Genomic DNA, 26,596 nt, shown 5'->3' on the forward strand with positions numbered 1-26,596 from the left:
AGAAAAGGGAAGTCATTTACATCATTTTGCACTGCATTCAATATTTAGAAGGACCAATACTGTGCAACAATTCTCCCCTTAAAAAATGTTCTGATTCTGGCTATCTAGTTCACTTCACCTACAGACTTTGGATGCAATCTGGCCCAATTTAAATGTATTTTAAGCCTCACTATGGAGTTAGGCAAATACTTAAATCAGGAATGAAAGACAAAGAAAATTCTCAAAGTTCTTAATTTTGGTCAGTTTTTAATGTAGCTTTCTGTGTGCCTCATCTCATGTGCCCATGTGCGTGCACAAGCCCCTCCTTGTGCCCATCTTGTCCACCCATTTCAGTTATCTAAAACAGTAAGCTGTTTTCTCAGCTCATGCCAATTTCTCAGTGTGAAATTCCAGGCGTTCTAGACACTCATCCAGGATTCGTGTTTCCTTTGGGAATGATCCACTGGGGAGACTGTGGTTTCTTTATGATATATGGTTTCTTTACACATATATACAACCTGAGCCTATGATGGAGGAGCTCACACAATTAACACTCCAATAAGGTCCTGCTTCTCCTACAGCCACAGCCTTGGATTCAAACAGAAATCAAACATTGTGCTCTTCCTCTCTGGTTTCCAGCCTGTAACTTTACTTCTGGTTCGCATTACATACACTTTCAACTCTAAACTCTGGCTTTTGTCCTCACTATATGCAAGTTGGGGGAACTCCACCCATTTGCCATCTCACACAGAGCCCCCTCTCCTTTGCTTTCTTAATGACTCATGATCGTTCCTTTGTTCTCTTAATGACCCACCACCCTGCAAAAAGAATGCCCCCAGAACAATAGATATTCAGCCGAGTTTGAAGATAGATAGACAGATGGCCAATCAGACTGTATCATCACAACATAATTTGAATTAGGGTCATTTCTAAGAACTATTTTTTTAAAAATGTGCACTATATGCTACCTTTACAATACTCATCCATTTAACAGATGAACACACAGGACAAATATATATATATTTATTTATTTTAGTATAATGACCTTTACATTACAGTCAGTTAAAGTCCTCACGGTTTTATTTCCTAGACAAGCTGGTTAATTCTCAGAGCCTTTTACAAACTATAGCTGAAAGAACACTGATTTTCAAATAATACTTTCCATTCTCTTGTCATTAATTGAGCTGCTTAGCACGGTGCCGATGAAAGTTTTCTACATCCTCAATGGTCTCAGGCAAAGTTCTCCCTTTGGTCTCAGGCAGAAATAGCACTGATCCGGCAGCAATCAAACCAACTGCAGCTGGCAATGAAACACATAAAAGGCAGTTAAGACCCAACATACGGCAATGCACTTTTTAAAAAACCAGCTCACTGTAAATCACGAAGGTAGTTCAATATGCAGACCACCCCCTTAAATTTAGCACAACTCACTTCCAAGTAAACATGCTTAGGAAGATTGGGGAAATCAAGAACTCACAAACAGGACAAGGAAGTGCTGAACAAAACTTAATAATAGACAGGATGAGAAAAAAGCAAACTGGAGTGCAATACAGGTAAGAGAGAGAGACTTGTTTGGTGACTCAATATCCTTGGTAGTTGGTATTCAGCCTACTTTAACTGAAGGTTGTGGTCCTCCTTAAAGAATCGGTTTGCAGCTTAGGAGTGCAGTTTCTTTATGGCCTTTAAACTGGACGCTCTGCTAATGTCCACTGGGCCAGAGTTTTCCCACCAACTTAGGCTAATGGGTCAGTTGTAGTCCCTGGTGTTCTGAGACCGCCTTGCTCTAGTCCAGGGGTCAGCAAACTTTTTCAGCTGTGGGCCAGTCCACTGTCCCTCAGACCTTGTGGGGGGCCGGACTATATTTTGAAAAATAAATAATAACGAATTCCTATGCCCCACAAATAACCCAGAGATGCATTTTAAATAAAAGCACACATTCTACTCATGTAAAAACACCAGGCATGCCCTAAAATAACCCAGAGGTGCATTTTAAATAAAAGGGCACATTCTACTCATTTAAAAACACACTGTTTGTGGGCCAGATTTAGAAGGTGATTGGGCTGGATCCGGTCCCTGGGTCTTAGTTTGCCTACCCATGCTCTAGTCATAAATGCTATTGCAACATCAACGTACAGTACTGCAATGTTTTTAATATGAAGCTGTAAAAGCTACTCAGAAATTTCAGCTGGTTCTAAACATGACAGCTAGATTTGTTATTGAAATGTGCCTGTCTGAACATATTTCATCCATGTTAACAGAAGTTTGTTACTAATCAGTCTGTTTCTAGGCACAATTCAATGTGTTCGTTTTGACCTTTACAGGCTAAACAACTTATAACTAGCATATTTCTTTCACAATTTTTAAAGATTTGCTTCAGACATCCTCTCCTTTGCATTGTCTTCAAAGGGTTAGGTGGCTGGGTCTTTGCAGAGGTGGCAAAGTCTCCCTAGGAAGATTTTAAACTAGAAAAGTGGAATAGAGATATTTTGATTTTTCATTAAAAGAACAACATACTCAAGCAACTCAAAATAGAGGATTACTTACTAAAAACTACAAGAGGTAGCTCGGACCAGATTTCTGATAGTCTATAGACAACAAACGGGGAAATTATTCCACCGAAGTCACACATGGATGAACAGACCATCACACCGAGGTTTCTGATACAAAAGAAAAAACACACATTATATTATAAGTTTGTGTGTGTAGGAATTCAGACCTCAAAGCCAACATAAAACTTTATCCTTATCAACTGTGGTTTTCCTTACAGAAGAGAAAGAGATGCCTACATTCCAACCATTTTTTGGAGCAGATAGGAATGTAAATATTTCCATAGTTACTGCTTGGTTACAAGAAAAATCCAGCTCATCCCCAAACCTTTAATTCTAAGAGGTCTTATTTATTAAGACCACCATGCTGGGGTGTTGGGTGTTCCCAAATTCCCCTTGAAGCAAAAAAATCCAGAGATATGTTCACACATTATGTGAACACTGGTAGAAGCTGTCTTTCTACACACATGAAAGTAAAAGAGGATATTTGTGTTGATTTGTATAGCTCAACTATTGTGCGGACTGGTACACAGATTATCCACTTGTTGAATGTAACATGTGAAAACCCCTCAAGGAATAGCAGTACAGATTTCAGTTTCTTTTCAATGAGAGTACGCAGGAGAGTCTTATACCTGTAAATCTGTGATAATGTAAATGTGCATTAATCTATATAAAGCAATTTCAGAAGTCACCTTTCCTTTGGTCGTCAAAAGACCTACCTGAGAAATGTGGGGTACAATTCGGTATTGACAAAACAAACCATTTCAAATGCCATCGTGACTCCTAATCTGCCAAAGCAAGATGTAATAACCTTTAGCCAGTGCATATCTGGAAAGGAAAGATTAATATATAATTCTCTAAAGGCTCATTGAAGGAAGGCAATTAATACCGATGACATAACAGATTATCATTTCCCAGAGTACTGGTGGTAGATAAATCTCTGATTTCTTAGCAGTAAGAAGTTTCAAGGGCAGAGCTAATATATGGTTGTTGAGCTCTTTTGCCCAAAGTTGTTCACAAAGAAGTTGGATGTTTTTAAGCTATTTCTGAAGAAAATCAGCAAACGACACTGCTGACATGGGCTGCCTGGACACTGCTTGTGGCTGCAGTATTCTGGATATGGATGAGAGCACACTAAAGACTTAGGTTGTCCTTGAGATACTGGCTTTATATACAAATATTCAAACAGTGTCAAGTGGAAGGAAATAGACTGTTTCAGTAGACATCAAATACATATCCAGACAACTCACAGCTCCAGCACCTCATTCTATCTGCAAAGTGCTTTTAACTGTTTCTCTGATGCCTCCACTCTCTAATGGCTGTCTTATTCCAAAAGCTGGAGAGCAATTTCCAGCCATCAAGGCACCATTGCAATGTGCGCATGACTGTATCTTATCAACCAGCTCTTTGAGTTCTTGTAGTGCTTTGCTGGTGGTGAAGCCTCTTGGACTGTGCACTAGCAACAGCTGCACACCATGTGACCTGCACTCCAATATCTGGGGCTTGCGGTTCCACTTTGCCTTAATGGAGGCAGCCCCCACGACAGCGGGAGATCTTAGGCAAAGGAAAAACAAGGGTAGTTGAGGGTAAATCATCCTTGCAAATTCCCCCCAGGGACAAGGGGAACAAGCTTCACTTGCAGTTCATCTTGGTACCTGGCTCTCACTCTGGCATGGAACGTGGGGAGCAGGGAGGCGCTGAATGCAAAATCACTTTGCCTGGCCAAAACCCTCCAACGTTGCCATTAAGAAGCAGAGGTTCTCTTGTTCATTATAGCTTAATTGGACTAAAGTACAGGCAGAAGAGATGAGATCAAAAACTGTGGAACAAACCAACTGCAAGGACTTTAAGGTTTGAATTTGAGATAAGACTTCATTCAGTGCAAAAGATGATGGGGAGCCTATGGTTTCTTTATTTAAAGTTTTCTTCTCTACATTTATGATTCTGCAACCCTCATCTGAATGTTAGTTTAAATTATCTTTGTACAAGTGAGGATGGGAGAAATTGGATTATAAATATGGAATACACTCCAATATCTTGCGTGGTGCATACAGTCATGAGTGCAGTTTTTGAACAATAAACTAATTCACGAATGACTGTTGTGCAAAAGTCAAGTGGTGCTCAACATCTTGTGCAAGACTGTGGGGAATGTGCAGTGCAACCCAAAGTTTCACTGCCGCATCCTTTATAGTACAATATTAGAAGGAATACCTATTTACTTCTTGAATGACATGGTGTAACAGCTTCTGTTGGCCATATTGACTGAGCGTTTATTACCACCTTACATATGGAATCTTCAGTGATTTCTTGGAAGGGGCAGACATATCCCACAACAGAGGAGAAGCAGACAGGCAGAACTAAATAAGGCTCCCCTCTCTCACCCGGCAGGGAAATGGATGAATGGAGATGACCAACTTGCCTTCTGGGGTGAAAGCTGCAACAAGGCAAGCCGCTCCTGCCACCAGGTTTGCGGTAGCCCAGGGATAGCGGCGGCCCATGCGCTCTGTCGTAAGTATGAGTATGAGGGCTGCTGGAAATTCAACTAGAGACGAGTAGAAAAAATCCAGGTAAACATTGTCTCCAGAAATCCCCAGGTGTATGATGAGTCCTTGGTACATGATGGCGCTTGTGAACCTAGGAAAAGAAGAACCACCGTGTTAAATGTGAAACAATGTGTTTGTCTGAAAGGAGTCATGTTCCTTTGAGAAATTTGAGACAGATATCCAGGAACTATCACTCAATATAGGATATTTTGGTCTCAAACTGTATTGTTAACCTTTGAAGTTGATACATAGTGAGGCTTTATCTATTAATTTATCTTTCTTCTCTTCTTCCCATTCTCATCCTTCTCCCTTCTTTCTGCTGGGGACAAACATTGGAAAAGCAAACTGGGATTGGACAAATACTGTAAACATGCTTTGCTTTCTGTTAGTCTTTTTGCTTTCTTTTGACTAGCTCTAGCTCTAGATTATTATCAACTCTCTTTCTCCCTTGGGTATACTTTGACAAATCCAAAAGACTGGGCTGAATGGGAGGTGAGATTTGAGACAGGATGAGTGCATGACATGCTTGGAATGGAATAGATCACTTCTCCTGACATGGGATAGTTCAGTGTGAAGATTGGTAGGCTATGGGAGGAAGCCTCTGGTCTGGACACCCTTTTCCCTTCCATCCTGCCTATGAATTGGGACACTCAAGTAAAAATGACTACACAAGTAGGCCTCACTAACTACGAGAAAGAGATGGGCAGATTGTGCAAGCAAGGCCTAACAGCATGAATCCAGGTTGTATTCCGAGTTCCCATGTGTGCTGATGAACGACATGTGGACCTCAGGCTTATTGCTATACCCTGTTGCATGTTTAACCTTAAACACAAAGGTCATGAATAAAATGATCCTCAGTAAGAATGTGCGTGCAGGGAGCAGTCATGTATTAAAACAAGCAAGAAAATTAATAATGAAGTTAAGGGTCTCTTACCAGTTATACATCAAAATTAAAGTGTATTTTCTCATCTGTGTTGTCCTCACAAGATCCATCAACGAAGGCCCCCGGTTTTCTTTCTGTTCTTTTTCTCCTTTTTCTCCTTCAAGGTTTATACTCTATAAGATAACTGTTGCAATATTAACCAAGGGTAAAGGAACAGGGACATTTTACAGTTTAAACAGGGAGATCCCAGATTCAAATTGCTTCCCAGAATGCCCCTGGAATGCCCTCTTAGTCCCCTTACTAGGTCAGAGTTTGTGTGTTGCTTTGGCCAGGGCATGAGAGGAGCTGGTTCTGCTAGAGCGGTAAACTGTGGCAGTCTATTTCCCTCCCCAATGTTGGAATTCTGCCTCCAATTTTACAGGGATAGATTTGACCTAACCAATGGCTCCAGGGATGCCAACATGAATAAAATATGGTGGGGTAGGTAAGCCCCACCGCACATCACATGATGTGGTGCACACACACCATTTGAATGGCAATGCCCATCAACTGGGGGGGGCAGACCTCTCAAATTTGAGGGGGGCCAAAGACCCCTTGGCCTAGGAGTTGGCTCCTGTGAATGGCTCATAGGATGCCCTCCCAGGGAGCATATAGTTAAAATAGCATACTAAGGAAGCTACTACTTTGTATGCATAAAATTCACCTCAAAACCGGCAGGCATGACTTTCCCATTCCTTTTAGCAATATCACCCATGATTTCCATAGCTCTGCCATTCTGTCCTTGAGAGATCAGCCACCTAGGAGACTCCGGCAGGCACCTGCAAACAAAAGCAGGATTCCAGAAAAGCAGCCTTATGAGGCTGTTGCAGGAAGACTCATGGTAAAATCAAGATGAAATGAAATTCAGCCATGCAAGTCTTCACTGCTCCCTGATGCTCGTTCTTTTTGTGTCAATACACATCATAGCTGTCAACCTTCCCTTTTTTTTGCGGGAAATTCCCTTATTCCAGCGCCGTTTCCCGCTGCTTCCCGCTGCTATGCCAGATTGTTAGATATCCTGTAGTCTGTCCCTGGGACAGGTGAGGCTGCTGATCCCTTATTTTCGAGGCTGCTGATCCCTTATTTTCAAATCTGAAAGTTGACAGCTATGATAAACATTGCCAGGCTCCAACACTGCACCATAATAGAACGCAAAGAAAGTTATTTTGTGGCGGTGCATGATCAGCACCATGCAACTGCGCACTCATCCATGCAGATATGCCCATGAATGAATGTATGGATAGTATGAACTCATGTACTTAGCAGGGACAGGGGGAGGGAGGTATGGCTGAAATGTGGTACCTGCATACCTAAATTCCTCCTAGGATGTTGAAAACTGGTTTTATAGAGATGGCAAGTACTGGCACTGAATCAGAAGACAGAACGTAAGCAAACAGCACCTTACCAGTAGTAGAACAAAAGAAGGAAACACGGCAGAGTAATGGCAAGTTGCAGCCATCTCCAGTGAGGAATCACATACGCCACAGCATCAAGGATGAGGAGGCCGAAAGCAAATGCTGTTTGGTAAAGAATAGCCACAACCCTCCTGTAGCTTGGACCAACAATTTCTGTGACTGGAAAATAAATGAGTTGATCTCACAAAGACAGTTCTGAACTGAAATCTAGCTTTATTGCTGTAGAAAATAGTGAGCTAGATGGACCAGTGGTCTTACATTCTGCTTACTACTACTACTAAAATATGTATACTGCCCTTCATCCAAAGATCACAGGCTGGTTCACAACATAAAAATACAAAATGAGAATACAAAATACATAATAAAACAAAACAAAACCAATAGCCCCCCCACATGTATTATTAGCAATGCACTTCGAAGAACAAACACATACAAACAGGATAATGAACAATAATGCAAGTATATTTTCATTTTTGTGGATCTTATTATTGATTGTGTTTCATACACAAAGACCCTTATTGCATATTGTACAAACTCAATATACAGAAGCTCCTTTGTGCCCAGGACAAAAAGAGTGAGTGTGTATGCACACAGATTTAGAACCCGTGGCTCTCTGAATGTTTTTCCCAGCATGACCCCAACCAGCATGACCAGTGGAGCTGCAGTCCAACAGCATCTGCTTTGAACTAGTGACTGGGCAGATTATTTCATCCACAAGAAGTTACATCAATGAGGGTGTCACACTTACTTAGAATGTAGCCTGCTGTCCAGCTGGCCTTGCTGATTAGTCCTTGGATGAAGCGAAATATCACCAACCATAAGTAGCTTGGTGCCAAGGCCACAAGAACTCCTGCGATGGAATTGACCAGGGTGTTAATTAAGAGACTTGTTTTACGTCCGAACCTGAATTGAGGGTGAGTGACAGAAAAGATACAGAAGGGTTTTGTTTTTTCCCAAAAACACATGCAAAAGCATGCTTTCATTAATGAATTAAGAACATTGGAATATAAGATGAGTCGGCTGGATCAAGCCATGAACCATCTAGTCCAGCATCCTATTCTCACACTGGGCCCCCTCAGGCAAGACCCAAGCACAAGAACACTCTGCACTCTTGTGGTTTCCAACAAATAGTTTTCAGGAGTGTTACTGCCTCCAACTATGGAGGAAGAGCACAGTTATCATGGTTAGAAGCCTTAAATAGCCTTCTCCTCCATTTATTTGTCCTCCTTTAATCCTCCTTTAAAGCCACATGGGTCGGTGGCCAGTAGTACCTCATGTGGATTTGAGTTCCATAGCTGAACTATGCACTGTCTGAAGATGTACTTTATCTGTTCTAAATCTCCCAACATTCAGCTTCATTGGATGTCCAGGAGTTCTAGTATTCTGTCCACTTTCTCCATGGCATGCATAATTTCATAAATGTCTATCATGTCACACAAATGCCGAAACCTTTCCTCATAGGGGACTTGTGCCATTTCCTTGATCGTTTTGCTCGCCCTTTTCTGAACCATTTCCTGCTCTACAGTATCTTTTTTGATGTGAGGTAACATAGTATTCCAAATTTGGCAGCACCGTAGATTTGTATAATAGCATTATGATATCGGTAGGGGAGTCCCTCCCCCATTCCTAGCATGGAATTTGCATTTTTTACAGCTGCCGCGCATCAACCCATATTCATCTAGCTATTCACTAGAACCTTAAGATATTTTTTGCCATGACATGAATCACTTTACACCTGTTTACATCTTACTGCCACCTTACTGCCTGTTCCCTCAGTGTGGAGAGGTCCTTTTGAAGCTCTCTGTTGTTGTTGTTGTTGTTTTTTTTTTTTTAAAAAAAAAAAAAACACCAATTCTGAACACTTTAATATGATCAACAAACTTGGCAATCTTACTGCTCACCCCTAACTCCAGACCATTTATTTTAGCCCATTTCTGGCTTAGTCATGCTGGCCACATGACCCAGAAGAAGTATGCCAGCTCCCTCGGCCAGTAAAGCGAGATGAGCGCCACAACCCCAGAGTTGTCTGCGACTGGACCTAATGGTCAGGGGTCCCTTTACCTTTACCCCTCCATTCTAGCGTATGCACACTCCTTGAGGCTGTTTAAAATGTATAAAATATTAAAATATATCATACAAGCAGAACAAAACAAGATTGAGTGGAAAGACTTTGTAATTGGGCTGAGTGAAAATGGCCTCTCAAAATCATCTGCACTGTGGGAATGCATCTGCCTTGCATATGGAAGGTTCCAGGTTCAGGCCCCAGCATCTTCAAGCAGGGCTGGGAGTGTCCCCTGCCTGAAACCCTCAAGAGTCACTGCCAGTCAGTTTGTAGACAATACTGAGCTAGAAGGACCAAAGGTCTGACTTGGAGTAAGGCAGCTTGTTATGTTCTTCCTATTTGTAGGTGGTAAAATGAGGGGAGGGTGTTTGCCAAATATTCTTGAGGGGAGGTGATGGTCTTCAACAGTTTTCCTCATAAAATTATTTCCTGAGGAATTTAGGCTCACATAATGCTGAATGAGACTCTCCATCTTGGTGGCAGGAGGAAGCAGTGAGCTAAGAGAGGAATACTGGAAGGAGAAGGAGGCGAAAGGCCCGGCCCATTGTTTCATTCAACCATACTAAAATAATATTAAACAATTCCACTGATTCCCCATGTGTCCTATGGCAATTCAGAATACTTAACAGCGATTGGGCAGTGGATGGGAAAAGGAGAGAAGGTATCAATTTTGCTATGTGAAAAAAAATCCACTTAAGTAATAGAACAGTACCTGCTACGCTGGGTATTATTAGGAATAGTGATAAAACATCTTGCTTCCTTTTCTTAAAACTGTGCATGCTGAAACCTAATCCATTCCCTGTAGTACCACTGCCTGACTTTTAAATAATAATCTCAAAGTTGTCATATGGAGGTTTGATTTTGCAAAAAGCCTTAATGGGAATATTATTCTGTACCCAAAGGAGTCTGTATGTGTCAGATCTAATAAACTATCAAATCCTGAGAAGCTTACACCAAACAGGAAACTGAGAAACATTCAGTAACATAGTGGCATATAATATTAAATTAGCAAACATTTCTTAATTATTATTTAATGACTTTCTGCCATCCATGCATAGTATCAGCAAAACTGACCTGATGTTAGCTACCTGAATTTCACCTAACCATTCTGCACCTACCTGTCTGCTATGTAGCCAACACATATGGATCCAAGAAAATATCCAGCATTTACAGATGACTGAAATGCATCTAACTTCCAGGAGTCTTCGCATACTAAATTAAACTGTGGGGACACAATTAGGAATAAAATTACAAATCAGTTCTAAGTGCTAGAATGTAGGGATGACCAGATGGCAGAGGAAGCTACAATTTCCCCATAGTCCACTGCTATTAAAGATTTTCTTCCATGTTTGCTCCAACCACATGGGTGCCAGTGGAGCAGGACCGCTTTTTCTGAGCTCGACACCTTACCTTTGCATCCTCTCCCTGGTTTCCACTTCTCAGCCACCTTTGTAGTTTTCCTTTACAAGATAGTCAGGATCCTTGTGGGAAGCACAAGCCAGTGTCTCCCCAAAAGAAAAGCGTGTTCTATTTTGGAACTGTATTTAGACACATCCAAGGAACCCAGAGTTGGATTGGATAAGAGTCAAGCAAGGCCTGAACCTTATTGGGTAGTGAGGCAAGCTCAAAACTCAGAATGAATAAAATCTGTCCTATGAGCACCAACAAACCCCCTCCACATAAAGAAGCCACTTAGATTGTGCTAGCCATTTCCTGGACCCAGTTTCCTTGGACCCCTAGGTCATAGTGAAAACCTGAAAAATTGCTTCTCTTTGCTCTTTCTTCCTTAGGACCACTCCATGCCAGTTGTCTTGCTTCTCTTCACCTGTCTTATTTCACAGGTCTCGCTCACTTTTAGCTTTTGTGGGATCTGAACCTCAGCTTTGTGGAACACCTTTCCAGCAGATGAAATCCTGAGTGTGGTCACATGCCTGCTTTCACTAAAAATTATCAGATGTGGATCATCAGAATCCAGGCTTTTAAGAGGCATGTAGTTCTGCCTGGTCTAACATGCCTATATTGTGGCTAACTGAAACAGTGGCAACATTACAGTGGGTCACATGTTGGACCTCTTTCCACATATCTCTGTCAGGAGAAAAGCTGTTATGGGGATATCAGTTTTCTTAATTGATCCAATGTTGAATGCATGGGTCAGTATACCAATGACCTTGTGAATTCTGACCTGGAGGCCTGAGCTGTTACAGCATGTTAAAAAGACACACCAGCCATGATAATGCTACAAGAGCATTATTGTCTCTCTTAAACAAATACAGAACAGCAACAGGAAACTCCTGACCACACTCAGATGTGGTCAAGTCCAGTGCCACCTAGCGAATAAGTTATATAATAGCACAGTCCGCACAAGGGGTGACCTTTTTAAAAAAAATTAAGGAAGTGGTTCATAAGCAGTGAACCTCCAGATAAGAGCTTTCTAGGTATATGTTTCTGATGTTAACAATTCATTGACACATAAATCTACAGAGGCATTCAGTTTTGGTGACGGAGTTAAGAGATTGGAAATCACATATTTTCCATTTGTTTCTTTTACATTACATGTGGAAATGCGTCAACTCCGCCTAGTGAGATTTACAGCCCAGCAGAAATGCCTGTTCCTTTCACAATCACTACTCAATCTACCTTCATCTTGCTAACAACCTTGCTAGCTTTGAGCAGTTCCACATTTTTGCACAATGTAGTTAAAACTCATATTGTGCCCTCAAGTTATTTTGCACTACATCTTTCATCTTCCCCAGCTGGCATGGCTGTCCTGGTTGAGAATGGGGTCCAAAACATCAGGAGGACACCAGGCTGGTGAAGGCCAGCCTCATTTATGCGAACTGTAAATCAAGCTGTATGATTATTTACCTGAAGCTAACATTTCTGGCCATCACAAAAAAGTACTGGATTTTTCAGGAAACAAAAGTGAATGCTATTGATTTCAGTGTCTACTCAGCTTCCAAATGAAGCATCAGAATCTGACATGAGGGCTGGCAGCATTAATGCAACCTAACCTGTTGTAAAATGACTGCTTTTCCTCTATGTGGAATGTTGTTGGTATTTCCTGAAGCCCACCTGTACATACCACAGTGATACCCCACATCATCACCCTCCTCTTCCCAGTTTTGGGCTACTCACCAGAGCATTCTACCCCACCCTGGTGACGTTGAGATGTTTTGAGCTACAGCTCCTATCATCCCCAGCTACTGGCCACGTTGGCTGGGTTTGATGGGAGTGGTAGCCCAAAACATCTGGAGGTCATCAGCTTGGGGATGACTGTACTAATAGACCAAGGGAGAGCACAGGAAAGGCAGCAGCATGACCTTACCTCGCTCACAATGGACCATATTGAAGGATCATAGACCCAGCCATCTTGACAGGTTGTAAGAGAGAAGTTCTTCTTACTGGAAAAGGCTTCCAACAGTTCTGTGCAGCTCAGCTCAGTTGCATTCCAGTCCACATCGTATCTCATGCACTGACGGGTGAAAGTCTCTCCATTTGGAACTGTGTAATTCACCTCCTGCTCGGGGCTCCAGCCACATCTGCTGCTTAACTCGGCAGCTCCAGGATTCAGGCAACGGTGCTCAGGTATAAAGCCAAGGAAAACGACTCCCACATAGATCGGGGCAAAGGCAACAGAGACGAAGCAAATGAGAAAAAAGGCTCTTTTCTGGAACAGGTCGAATTCCCCAATGTGCTCTAGAATGTCATCAAAGTTTGGCATTTTGTACAAAGCCTGTCATTCACAACACTGTTCCTAATTGTGCCGAGCAGAAATATGCTTAAACAACAAGACGTCTGACCCCCAAGTCAAAGTATTAGTTTATAAATTATTAAGCCATCTGTGTCAACTTTTATATAAGCTTCATGGGGGGAGGAGGGTAACTAAACTTGAAGGCTAGCATTCTTCAGTGTTAAAAGCAGTGGGAAGCACAACAAAGATGGGTTGCTTTAAAGACATCCAGCGGTCCCCTTTTCTCTACTTTGCTTCAAGTGGAGTCGCTAGCCATATTTAGTCGCAGACAAGCAAATAAAAGGTGGAAGGTCACCAGTGCAAAAGACAACATTGACTTGTGACAAAGCCTTTTGACAGAGGTAAACAAACCCCTGGCTGATAAATCTGTCCAGCCTTGGACATTGGAGCTGCTTTTACAGAGAGAGATTGTGTGCTTCCTGCAGTCCCTCAGATGCTACCCCACTTCACCCTGTTGTTGATAATACCCTCACAAAAGCATTGTAGGTGGGTGTAGGGAGTCCTAGGGATGCAACGCACCTCAGGATACTCCAGTCTACAAGGGGCCCCTGCCATTAGAAGGTGGGCCTCTCACTGTTGGGTTTTGCCCCCTCTCCAACATTATCCCCAGATATTGAACTTTACCATTCCTTCCCATGGGAGAAAGCAGCTATTCACTTCTTTGGTGGAAAGTTAAAAGGTACATTGAGGAGCATCCTGGGCAGGAGTCAGTGACTAAATATGCCTCTAGTAAGCCCAGGCCACATTCACACCATTCATTAAAGGCACTATGATACCACTGTAGATAATCATGGGTCATTCCCCACCCCGATTCCTGGGAAATGTAGTGTTGTTAGGGGACTCCTACTCCCTTCACAGAGTTAAAATTTTCAGCGTTCCTTAGGAAGAGGGATTGATTTGTCAAACCATTCTGGGAAAAGCCAGTCCCTCCCTCCCTGCCTCCCTCTGGACATACATTAAATTCATGGAGCATAAATGCACAAACAGCCTTTATGGCAACTAGTATAGCAAGACTAGCTTTAGGAGGATTAGACAAATTCATGGAACCAGATCCTGTCTACTTTGGCCTGCATACCCCCAACTTGTGTTCTCTTTATTTATACGATGCATAGAATCACAGAACTGATATGGATGATCACCACAGAAGACAGGTTTTCCACTTGCAATGCCCATGCTACAGAAGAAGAGTTTGGATTTGATATCCCGCCAGGGCCAGGGATGTGGGTCATAATATACAATTTGAGGACTGGGAGAAACTATGGAAGGAGGGTCTGAAATTCACTGCTTGTATGACGTTGAAAGAGAATATGATGAAGATGTTCTACAGATGGTATATGACACCGGTAAAACTGGCAAAAATGTACAAGACATGCAATAGGTGTTGGAAATGTAGGGATAAAGAGGGTACTTTCTACCACATGTGGTGGGAATGTAAGAAAGTGAAAGACTTCTGGGAAAAAATATATAATGAGTTAAAGAAGATCTTAAAATACACATTTATAAAGAAGCCAGAAGTCTTTCTGTTGGGAATAGTAGGAAATGAGATAAAAAGGAAAGATTGCAAATTTTTTCGATATGCAATCACAGCCGCAAGAGTGTTACTGGCCCAGAAATGGAAACAGCAAGAAATACCGAACGTGGAAGAGTGGAGAATGAAATTGTTAGATTATGCAGAGTTAGATAAATTGACAGGGAAGATTAGATACTCAAGAGACCAAAAGTTCATCGAGGACTGGGGGAAATTTGTGGAATATCTGGAATATTTAAGTGAAGGACAGATGACGCTTAAGGGATTTAAAGAAGCACTGTAAAAAAGCAAGAAATATTGTCTAAAGGGAATAGGAAAAAAAGAGATAAATAATGTCAATATAAATTTGAGAAATGTGTAATTAAAATTATGACTATGGATGATTTACGGAACAGCTGAGGGAAGTCCAAAAGAGAAACAAGTTATGAAAACGATGTGAAATTAATGTATTTTGTTTTGTTTTGTTTGCTGATGTTGATTAATAAAAATTATATGATAATAAAAAAAATAATAAAAAAATGAACTGAGGACAGAAATTAAGCCTTGAAAAAAAAAAAAAAAGATATCCCGCTTTATCACTACCCAAACGAGTCTCAAAGTGGCTAACATTCTCCTTTCCTTTCCTCCCCCACAACAAACACTCTGTGAGGTGAGTGGGGCTGAGAGACTTCAAAGAAGTGTGACTGGCCTAAGGTCACCCAGCAGCTGCATGTGGAGGAGCGGAGACGCAAATCCGGTTACCCATATTATGAGTCCACTGCTCTTAACCACTACACACACACACTCTCAATAGAGCTCTATGAAGACAATTAACATCATCTTCAAGGCCACAGCATTCATGGAAGATCAGTGGCCTCGTCCCAAGAATGTTTTATTTCAGGACTTTCTTTTTTAAATGGGTAACCTAAGAATGTAAAGGTGTTCTATGTAAACTGAAGTCCAGTGAATAACAGGAGTACTGATGCAGAAAATGGCTCGGAGCTAGTTAATGTATCACTCAGTTGGTTTGGCCTGTGTTGCTGGAGACCCATCTACACAGCATGTTATTATCTTGGCGCCATGAAGTCTATTTGGATTTCTTAAAGCCTGTTTGCTATCTCATCACTTGTTTTCTATGTTTGTTGCTCCTTGTACAGCCACACTCTGCTGGGTTACTTTTCTGCAATAGCACTGGAAGTGCATCAGTTTGCATGTCTTCCGTTAAATCTTCAAGGATAATTGTGTACTAATGGGGGGGGGGGCGACCATATCAGGATGAGCGCTTCTCACAAGTATCTGGTCTGATCTGGTAGGACAGCTGCTTCCTATGTTTTTAGATTTTGTGTTTGTAGATATTAGTGGTGTTCATAAAACTCAAGTCTCACTTTACATCAGTTTTTGCTTTAAAAAAACCCCAAAACCTGTTTTTGAGGTGCTGCCTGTTTCAAGTTGTAATTTGTGTTGTGAGTTGCACAACACAAAATGAAGCTCCAAGTACCCAAAACCCTCTTTCTGAGAATCTAAAAATTGCTGCGTCCCGGCCCCCTTTGGCCTATCTTTCCATCTCAGGTAGATTTTAAGTCTGGAAAAATAGTCCATGGGCTTTCATGGCAGAAGTAAAAGTATTTCACTTTCCTCCATAATGGATATTAGAGTATTATTATTATTTTTTTGTTTTAGTTGACCTAATAAAGTTAAGTGTCATGTTCATATTCCCAAGGGGGAGTGGAAATTTGTGAAAACATAGAGATTGAAGGAAAGTTAACCTGGTCATTCTTGGCCAGGAAAAGGCCACTTGAAACATCTAGGCAGTGAAGCAGTAGTGACAAAAAGAATGGAATATATTCTGGTTGGCTGTTTGTTTGTTCTGTGAGTAAAAGCATTCCTACTCCACAGAGCATCTGTTGGAATCTTGTATGTTGCTATCTTGGCTTGTGTTCGGTTATCGGTGAGCTTTTTGAGTGTGTGCAGTTCATACAAACTTCACTGATCCTATGTTCCATCACTACCATCGTTTTTCAGGAATACAGATAGCTCTGGGCCAATTAGTTTGACTGTACTGGTCAAGGCCTAGAACAGAAGGGGCCAGCTGAATCTATACATTGCTAACATGTCAGCAATTCTGAGCTGGTAACCACAGAAGCCATGTTGTGCACTGATAAAGCAGTGTAATTTGAGTCCAGTTCTGTACCACTCGCTTGCCTGCACTAACTTTTTATGTTATTACCCTATTAAAACCACTTGTGTATTAGGGATAAATGCCTGTGACTGCTTGGAATCATCGGCGGTAATGCTTATTGTACAGATATGCAACTCTGAACTGACACTGTGATACACATTTCAATGAAGTTCTCTTTACACATGGTAAACACGTGTGCAAGGGTACATAACAGAGAATTCAAAAAAAAAAAAAAAAGGAGACTTAGGGCACAGTGGAGAGAGAAACAGAAACTAAAAAAATGGTTATGCTCTTTTGTAAAGCTTCTTGCCTAGTAGAGACTGCCAATCATCTGGGTGGTCTTCAGATTTGTGGACCAAGAAAAAGTAGAAAGACGTCTAGAAGAGCAGCTTGGAGAGACATGGAAGCATTTTAAAAAGGAAGAGCAAAAGGCAAATCATATCTGGATTAAAGCCTAAGGTAGTGTGTGTAGTGGTTAGTTCCCACTTGGCCAGAAAGATCACTGGGTAACCTTGAGCCAGTGATCATTGCTCTTGACTTACCTATCACACAAGGTCTGTTAAAAGGGGGAGTTCCTTGGGAAAAAGGTGAGATTGAAACGTAATAGAATAGGATGGCTTTCTCCAGGTGTCTAAACAACAAGAACAGGCAAGCAAGTGATGGAGTGCTGTTACTTGGGGGCCACCAGAGCAAGCAGACATCCGGGTGCCACCTGCCTACCAGAAAAGGCAGAGTGCTCAGAGAAGGGCCTCCAAGAGAGTTTGGCTGATGGGCAAGTTCATACGGGATAAAGTACAGTTCTGAAAGTTGTTCTACCATATAGCACTTTCCTTTTGAGAAAACAACAACATACCAGCATCGAATATTCTTCTGAAATGCCATTCCAGCTCACCAATTTTAAGTCATTTTGTTCACTCCGAGACATCCAGTAGTTATGTTCAGACTACCCTTGGCTTTAAGTTAACTTGACATAAACATTCTGGCCAATCCTTTGTGAAGCAGAACTGAAATTTTCTAACTCAGAAACAGGAAACATACATCCCATCAAAGAGAAAACCAAGGGAACTTCTACTGTGCAGTGGGGATCCAGAGGCCCCTTGCAGTTTCTGGTACTTAGAAGTCAGCCTCCCATGGCTGGCCAGCTGGTCAAATACTTGAACCAAGCCCACTCAAAGTAATGAAGTGGACTGTCCCTCTTCCTAATGATTTTGACAATTCATTCTGCTTCTGTGGTAGTAGTCTGGCAGATCTTTAGAATGTGTACTCAGAATTGTACAGAAAAGTTCTCTACATCTCCATCACTGTTCTGAGACCCATTACAAGGTTATTTAAAATTACAAAAAAATAATCTTATATAGATTCTTGGGAAACATAATTTAGCTTTATTGAAATCATTTGAACACTTTTTGTTACATTAAATCAGATTCCTAAGTGGAAGCCAACCTTAAGCAAACCAGTGTAAATAGGAAAAGGTATAAACAAGGAAGAGCTTCTAGCCAGTGTTAAATACTGGTGCACTGTCCATAGAAACTTGCTCTTTGCCCGTGAGATCCGTCAGGGACAGAGTAGATGTCAATAGCTATAGGGAGATCTTCATTCAATGTTGCCATTGAATTTCAGTGGCTCCAGCAGGCAAAACTGACCTGGATGTTCAATGATATTACCCAAAAAACATTTGTTGCCTCTCAGTGTCCACACACAGTGTCCACCAAAATTCAAGTTTGTGTCTGTGCAATTAAGGCTTCTGTTGGCCTGTGGCTTTGAGCAGGCATACATCTCTCCCAGGGCAGTGAAGCTGATGTTCTAGAAATTCCATAGCTTGGCTTGGAATAAATTAGTTCCATATGGTAGGGTTAGGAGACTCTTCCAGAAGGGCCATTTCCCAAAAGGGACAGCCCCTGAAGCAGGATCGCATTTCAAAAGAGGTACAGTGTTCTTCTCATCACGACAACATTAGGAGGAGTTATAACAGTGAACATCTGCCTTCCTTACTGCTCTTCGAAAGAAACAGCAAAGCTAAAGGAGAGCTCTGGGTTATTTCACCAAAAGTTTTGTAAATACTGATGAATGACTTAATGTGATTGGCTAAGCCCACCCCCCAAAAAGAGACTCAACATGCAACGAACAGCCACTGTTCAAGGCTAAAGCTATGAAGATTTGTACCTTCCAGTAAAAACACTTTTCAAATCATAACGCATTTTAAGTTAGGATACGGGAAATCAAATGTACAGGCAAGTTTAAACAGACCAGCTCCAAAATGTACATCAAAACAACCCAGCAAACATACAGAGGACCCCTCATCTCCATTTCATGTGATGGGGTGAATCTGTAACACAAACACCCTGGCCTGCAGGAAGAGCAAGTTGCTTATTATTATTTTCATGAACCTGAGTACCGAGAACAATAAATAAAAATAAGAGTGTTAAAATGCAAGTCTCGTCTTGAAGGTGAGGGGACTTCGTTCAGATCTGAGCCTGCCTTTTGGAAGCATTATGAAGCCTCTACAATCTACAGAGCAGGGAGAGTGCAAATCCTGGCTGAGGAGAAGAATTGCCACAATTCATTCCGGTGGATGCTAGAAATCCAGTAATCACTAAACAGACCATTGTAAACAACTAGGATTGACCCTTCTTTCCTCCTCCCACCTTCCCTTTGAAACACTCCCTTGCAAAAGGCATCTGCAGCTAAAGTCTTCGTATTTGGTTGGAAGTATTTTGTTTGTCCCACCTTTATGTATATATATATGTACACACACACATGGAATTTTGATTAGGCACAATGAAGGTTAAACGTTCAACAGGTCCTCATCGCTGTCATCATGAAAGGAAGCTGTCTTCACTGAGTTCTGTAGCTTCCGTTGGCCAAAAGCGGTGCTGCCTTTGCTATTCTTGTTGCCATTGAGCAGGCCAGGCTTATCGCTGCTTGGGAGGTTAAGGGTCTTGTCATGAGGAAGCCTACTAGACTGGACGCCCCTCGCTGAATGAATCTTCACCTCTGGTATTGTGAGGACTTCATCCTCGCTGTCCATATCATCCACATGAAGAGAAGTGAGAGCATCCGACTTAACTACTTTGCTGGTGATGTGGCCGTTTTCGTGCCCTTCGTTTCCTGACTTCTGGTTGGGTGCAGCTACCTCCTCCATGAGCCATTCCATTTCGTTCTCGTTCAGTTCTTCAGTGCTTATCTGTCATGTTCAAGAGGGTGCAGTTAACAAACAGAATTGTAAAGTCTTTGCACAACCATTCTATGGATCCCAAGATAAACCTCATATTGGAATGAGGTCATTGAAATGGATCACAAGCTCAGTGGCAAAGAACCATGGAGAATTCTACCTGGCACCAGTTTATAAAAATCAAGCAATAACCAAGGGAGGATATTAGGAGCAAGTGATGGGAAAGGCCTCTGGTCTGAGATCCTTCTCCCCGTCAAGTAGATAATACATGGCTATATGGACCCCGTCAAGTAGATAATACTTGGCTATATGGACCATGGGTCTGACTGAACAAGGCATCATCTTATGACCAACTATTTCATTTTACTTTTCCAATCTGCAAATTTCTTCTTACATACAAATACAAGTATAGCTGAAACAATTCCTATTCAATCATTTTAAAGGAATTACTACAAACTTAGCCTGGTGTATTTCTTGGCCACAAAGTGCACCCTCACCTCCACCCCAGGCCCCATATGGATTTCTATTAACTATGTCCCCTGAAGTTCATATTGGGAATGGGAAATCATTTAGGAAATCTATGTACACCAAAAGGAGCTGGATCTATTCATTGTATCAATATGCTTTTTTCTTGCTCCCAAGCTTCTGCACTTAGCTTGAAAAATAAATTCAATTCTCAGAGATTTGGCTTAAATCCCTTAACACAGCCATATTAGAAAACCCAATGTTCTGAGTATTCCCCACACCAATCAGATATGAAGCCTGGACATACGGAAATTCTTTCATAGGATTCTTCAAAAACTGGAATAGGACAGGAGGGAATAACCCTGACTCTCAACAACAAAGTTATGAATAATCAAGTTTGTTTTTTTAAAGAGATTCTATAGGACTTCAATTGCTAAGTAAATCTACTTTATATTATATCACAAGTAGCCCCTGATTGCATGAAACAAGTATGATTTTAAGCAGAGTTTGCAACTATGCATACAATTAATAGTCAGATGGAGCAAACCCTCTGAGTCACACAGAGAAACAATTACCTTTGTATACTTATAGGAAACATTAGATGTTCTCCGACAGCAGTTGGCTATCTTTTGCTTCATGGTTTCTCTACAAAATAGCAAACATTAGCATTACATACTTTGAGTAAAACGCCACTTATAAATTCACTACTTCATTCACTTCCATTATTAACTGCTGTCTTAGCCCTACCTCAGTTTCTACAGAAGGGATGGGCAACCTGTGGCCTTCCAGCCATTGTTGGACTTGGATCAACCCCAGCCAGCAAGGCCAACAGGTCCAGCAACATCTGGAGGGCCATAGGTTCCCCAGTCTTCCCATTACACTGGTAACTCACATTTCTGCCATCTTAAAAAGAAAACATGCAATATTTTATGTGGAAGGGTGCACTAGAAGGAGCTTGCTCAGAGCAAGAGCACCCACTAACCTTTTCATACTTCCCCTTGCATACTTCCCCTGCACAACATCCCTCTTCAGTTGTTAAAGGATTTAACAGGATGTAGGCAGGCGATGAGAGGGATGCGGGTGGCACTGTGGGTTAAACCTCGCCAGAAGCGGCTTAGTCATGCTGGCCACATGACCCAGAAGCTCCAATAAAGCGAGATGAGCGCTGCAACCCCAGAGTCGGCCATGACTGGACCTAATGGTCAGGGGCCCCTTTACCTTTAGGCAGGTGATCTGCTGAAAAAGTCAATTTTGAGAAGCAACTTGAGGAAGGTGACTTGATGAAGGGGGGGGGGAGGGAGGGAGTGGATTGGTCACAGTAGAAAGCATGAAGGCAGGAATGGGAGAGTGACCATTCTGCTAGTGCTTGGGAGTTTCTGCAATGAAGCACGTAACCATGGATGCCTCTGGACACAAGGTTCCCTAAGAAGAGTTGTGCCACACACAAAAACGAAGTATCCCAAAGAAGAGATCATAGAATTGGAAGGGAACCTGAGGATCATCTTGCCCAACCACCTGCAATGCAGGAATATGCAGCTGTCCCTTATGGGGATCAAACCTGCAACTTGGTGCTCCTGTTGCTGGTTGTGTACTCCCAATGGACTAGAAATAGAAGAAGAGGAGGAGGAGTTTGGATTTGATATCCCGCTTTATCACTACCCGAAGGAGTCTCAAAGCGGCTAACATTCTCCTTTCCCTTCCTACCCCACAACAAACACTCTGTGAGGTGAGTGGGGCTGAGAGACTTCAGAGAAGTGTGACTGGCCCAAGGTCACCCAGCAGCTGCATGTGGAGGAGCGAGGAAGCGAACCCGGTTCACCAGATTACGAGTCCACTGCTCTTAACCACTACACCACACTGGCTCTCTTGTTGAAGTGATCTATGTTGAAGTGATCAACATAGCCCCTGCATGGATTTGCGAGGACTGAATTTGCATGGGGGTGAGGACCAGGAATTTATTGAAAAACTGGAACCCCATTCCATCCCTCCTTACCGTCTTTCCTTTTTATGAAGTAACAGGATAACTAGGCATGCTGTAAGGACCACAAGGAGCAAACTCAGTATGGCACCAACCGCTTGGCTTCTTCCTGAAAGGCCTTTATAAATTTCTTCTACAAATGTTTCATTGTTTGTTGGCTCGGAGCTTCTGCAGGCAATAAAAAGAAACAGTATTGAGAGGGAGGGCCCTGTATCCAAAAGGTTATTTTCATACACGAGTGTTCTTTTTGCTTCCAAACGCAATTCAGGATTCTGTGATTTTTAGAACTTCAAGGCTTACTAGTTTTATTTTTATTTTATTACTTTATTGAGTTTCAGTCTTTTATTGTTTTAGATATCATTAGTATTGTGTACCACCCTGGGATGTTTATAAATAGCAGTACACAAATGCCTTAAATTAAAAAAAAAAAATAAGCTGTTATATTAGGAAAAGCTAGAGGCATCCAGAATAAGCAGTTTAATCAGTGGATTCTAAATTTTTTTTTAATATACACACACTAGGGAGACTCAGAGATTTGTCTTTACATGGGATCCATTTGCCAATCACGACACCCCTTTTAAAAAGGTAGGTGCTATCTAACCCACATAACTATGACTGCAGAATTACTATGGCTGCCACTCTGTGTGGTTATTAGGTGTTAAGATTCCAACATGGCTTTCAATAATGTACAACCCCTCTCTGTTATCCCATAGGGAAAGAAGTGACAGGTTTCAGTGTTCTCACTTACACCAATGGACAGACTGCCGAGGTGTACCAGGTAAACAAGTACTGGCAATCTGATGACTCATGAAGGAATCGGGGGATGCCTTCTTTGGCCTGCTGGCTGCAGTGGAAGAAAATGGTTGAAGATGCAAATTTTGTTTTGTCTCTGCCACATTGAGACTCTGAGGAGAACACGACATCCAAATCACCATCTACAAAAAACAGAGAGGGAAGATTCAAAGTTTCTAAGAAATTACAATTTACCTATTCATATTCAAGAGCTCTTAAAGAGAGAACAGTGTTAGATTTGTTGCAGCTATTTGGATTAGGGGTAAAAAATAAGGGAGTTCCTTGAGCTAAACTAATGTTTGATCTATGCTTTCTCAACAGATGTTGCATTTCCAAGACATATCGCGAAGCATGTTTGCTGTAACCCAATAAGTTAATATTAGAAGCAATAGGTACTTGCCCTGAACATGATATTTAGCCTTGTTAGAAGATCCAATTTTCCTAAAATGGGTATCTGATGTTTTAACTTGACATATGTTGGCTCCAGAGCATTCACGGTGCTTTGAATGAGTGATGGCAGAAAGCTGAATTTCATAAACGTAGGTGTCACCATTTGCTCTTATATCACCGGAAGCATTGTATAATCTGAAACAGAGTAGATTCATGGTTTTTAAAAGACACAGGGAACAAATATAATCAGAGTTAACAAACAAACAAAATATTCAGTATGCATTAGTCACCTTAAGCACCTCTTCTCACTTGATTGTTAATCCAAGTTCATATTTCAAGTTCAGTTCCATTTAACAAGGAGACCAGCACAGCACATCTCCAACTTATCATGACTCTTCCAAGTAGGCTATTCTTTCAAGTATATTGTGTTATCTTGTGTTGTTACTTGATACTACTCTACAATATGCACTAATCTTATTTGGTCACCTCTAAGCACGTCTGAAGCAGCGACTGAGTGGCTGGAATTTTTGTACCCCTGCCTTTTCTACCACTTCTTTTACACCAGGAGAGTATACTTACTTGTAATATATATTGCCCAGACTGAAATTCTTCCCTGTCACTGGATTTATGATTGTGCCATTCTTCATTGTTACTTCCTGGGGTTTCACAGCGCAAGCAGCCCGAGTTTCCCATGTGATGTAGTAGGCACAGTTTTCTTCATCAATCCTAACAGGAAATATAGAGAAGCAAGGAAAAGGTTTACCAGCAATAAGCATAAATGAGCATAAATGACACGATGGTAGAGGCCGCGTGATGGAGAGGGAACAGCTAAGACTTATTTGCTGCATATCTGTGACTGTCTATATTCAAGTGTTTCAGTTCAAGTTGATAAAACTGTGCCCTCTTTAGCACATTTCTATGAATACATCTAAACTTGGAAATCACACCAGGTGTATCCACCTATTCTACAGCAGAATATCTAAGAGAGTAATTTGTGGCCCACGAGCAAGTTGTGGAACAGTTGGAAATACCTGCTCTAAGCTTGATTTAATTGCTCTGATGGACAGTGAGGCCATTTTGATCAGCACCAGATTATCATTCAGGCTGACAAGGCTCTAGCTCTGAGTCTGTGATTATCTTAATAAGCACTGGTGTGCTCTAATTTTCCCCTAGAAAATCACCAGTTAAACTGGCCCTTCTTAGCAACCTAAGGCCTGTGATTTTTGTAACATGGAATTGGTTCTGATAATGTAAGTGGAAGGGAAATAGGTAAGCAGCCCCCCAGGAGACCCAGGAATTAAGCTATCTACACAAGAAGTATGAGAACCATTGTCCTCCAGCAGCTGCTCACTTGATAATAACTCTCTTCAGTAGACAGCCACTCATGACACCATTCCTCCCTACCACAATCCCTGCATGGACATTATACACTCTTCCAGAAAAACCTGGTTATCAACAAAAGAACAAAACTGCTGCATCTCAGTTTAGTGCCAGTGTCCCATAGAAACATCTTCCAGTTTGAAACACAGAATGCACACATTTTAAGACCATCAACACCACAGAGTTGAATAAAATTACACTTGACCAGGAAGGAACAAAAAGAGATTACCAGCATCAAGACTGGGAATGAATGCAGTTGCATGTACACTGTCTTTTAGAAACAAAACAAGAGAGAGAACTGGGATAGAAAAGAGAAATAACTTTGCAAAAGGAGGCTCTGAAGAGGATCTGGAAATATAAGTAGCATGTCATATTTATGCATGCATTCTACAGCCCTCAGCTATTCAGCGGGGCCAAATTGCATAATAGTATCCCAAGATTCTTGTAAGAACAATGCTTCTGACACTCAGCACTGCAGAAAGAAGTTTGTAAAGATATACAGGAAAGCTCACAGACACCAGGAGTGCATAAATCTAAATAATGCTGATGGGGAGCTGCTAAAAGCAGGCTCCCAACTCCCTCTTGCCTGAAGGTTTTATTAGAGATCTGGCAGTAAAACTGGCAGAAGTCTCCAACAAAGAACTGCTCTTTATAGGAACATTTCCAAGACCGTGTGACAGACAAGACAGAACAAGAAAACATGGAGCCTTAGGTAAGCACTAATGACATGGAACAGCACCTCCTAGTGGTTGGTGGTGTTGCTTATATAATTAAAATTCCATCCCCACCAAGTTGCTAACAGACAACCTGAGGCAGTAACTGTCTACTGAGCCCCAGGGGGCAAGTTTTAGCTCGTGTCAGGACCCTCAATAAGAAGAAAATGACTCAGGAAAAGTAAACAAGAACTGTCTCTGTTTCTTAGCCCTGGCAGAGCAGAGTGTGCTTGTGAGAGAGAGGCCTTGCCGAGTACGCCAAGGAAGATGCGTGGGAGAGGGCTGAACTCATTGGAGAAAAACTGACACTTGGAGAGGAACCACCTGCTGATCCATGTAGAGACACAGAATGTGCCACATATCAAGGCCCAGAGAAGACTCTTGAGCCAACATAAAGCTGGCACTGTTTCTTAGATACATTTTTACTTCAACTCATGCCTGTGGGACACTGTTGTGTTTGAACAAAGTAAAAGGGGACGTGATGCAGAACAAGCTGATTAAATGATAATATGCTGTAATTCAAACATTGCAGGATTTATGTATCTAAATACTGCTTCATTTCTTCCTTCCTCAGCTTGTTACAGGTCAACCAAATTCAATTTCTATTCATGCCAAGAGCACAAATATTATTCCGTTTATGCTGTTTCGTGGCAAAACTTGCAGCTAAGGCTACTGGTCACCCTGAAGATACCAAGGTCAAAAACTCCACCCAGTTGCAAGTCCTTTAACACAGGCCACTTTAACATTCATGGCTTCCACCCCCAAAATCCTGGGAACTGTAGTTTGCCAAGGGTGCTGAGAG

At 41.7% G+C, this 26,596-nt stretch overlaps 2 protein-coding genes across 2 annotated transcripts in view; both read right to left on the minus strand.

The window, feature by feature from the left end:
• Window positions 1-1,041: 1,041 nt before the first annotated feature.
• LOC307213277 (solute carrier family 22 member 2-like) lies at window positions 1,042-13,554 on the minus strand. Its single transcript, XM_079971060.1, has 10 exons — window positions 12,793-13,554; window positions 10,586-10,689; window positions 8,154-8,308; window positions 7,396-7,564; window positions 6,655-6,769; window positions 6,003-6,124; window positions 4,945-5,159; window positions 3,245-3,353; window positions 2,524-2,636; window positions 1,042-1,279 (listed from the first exon to the last, which is right to left on the minus strand). The coding sequence occupies exons 1-10, from the start codon at window positions 13,186-13,188 to the stop codon at window positions 1,155-1,157; spliced, it is 1,623 nt and encodes a 540-aa protein (XP_079827186.1). The 5' UTR covers window positions 13,189-13,554; the 3' UTR covers window positions 1,042-1,154.
• Window positions 13,555-18,263: 4,709 nt separating this feature from the next.
• The window catches only part of IGF2R (insulin like growth factor 2 receptor), a 68,438-nt gene continuing 60,105 nt past the window's right edge, over window positions 18,264-26,596 (minus strand). The window contains exons 43-48 of the mRNA XM_079971846.1: window positions 24,281-24,427; window positions 23,712-23,896; window positions 23,268-23,454; window positions 22,535-22,687; window positions 21,117-21,186; window positions 18,264-20,088 (exon numbers count right to left, since the gene is read on the minus strand). Of these exons, the coding sequence (XP_079827972.1) occupies window positions 19,690-20,088; window positions 21,117-21,186; window positions 22,535-22,687; window positions 23,268-23,454; window positions 23,712-23,896; window positions 24,281-24,427 (1,141 nt within the window). The 3' untranslated portion in view covers window positions 18,264-19,689. The remainder of the gene's footprint in view (window positions 20,089-21,116; window positions 21,187-22,534; window positions 22,688-23,267; window positions 23,455-23,711; window positions 23,897-24,280; window positions 24,428-26,596) is intronic.

The sequence above is a fragment of the Podarcis cretensis genome (genome assembly GCF_951804945.1).
Source record: "Podarcis cretensis genome assembly, chromosome: 3".
Lineage (NCBI taxonomy): Eukaryota > Metazoa > Chordata > Lepidosauria > Squamata > Lacertidae > Podarcis > Podarcis cretensis.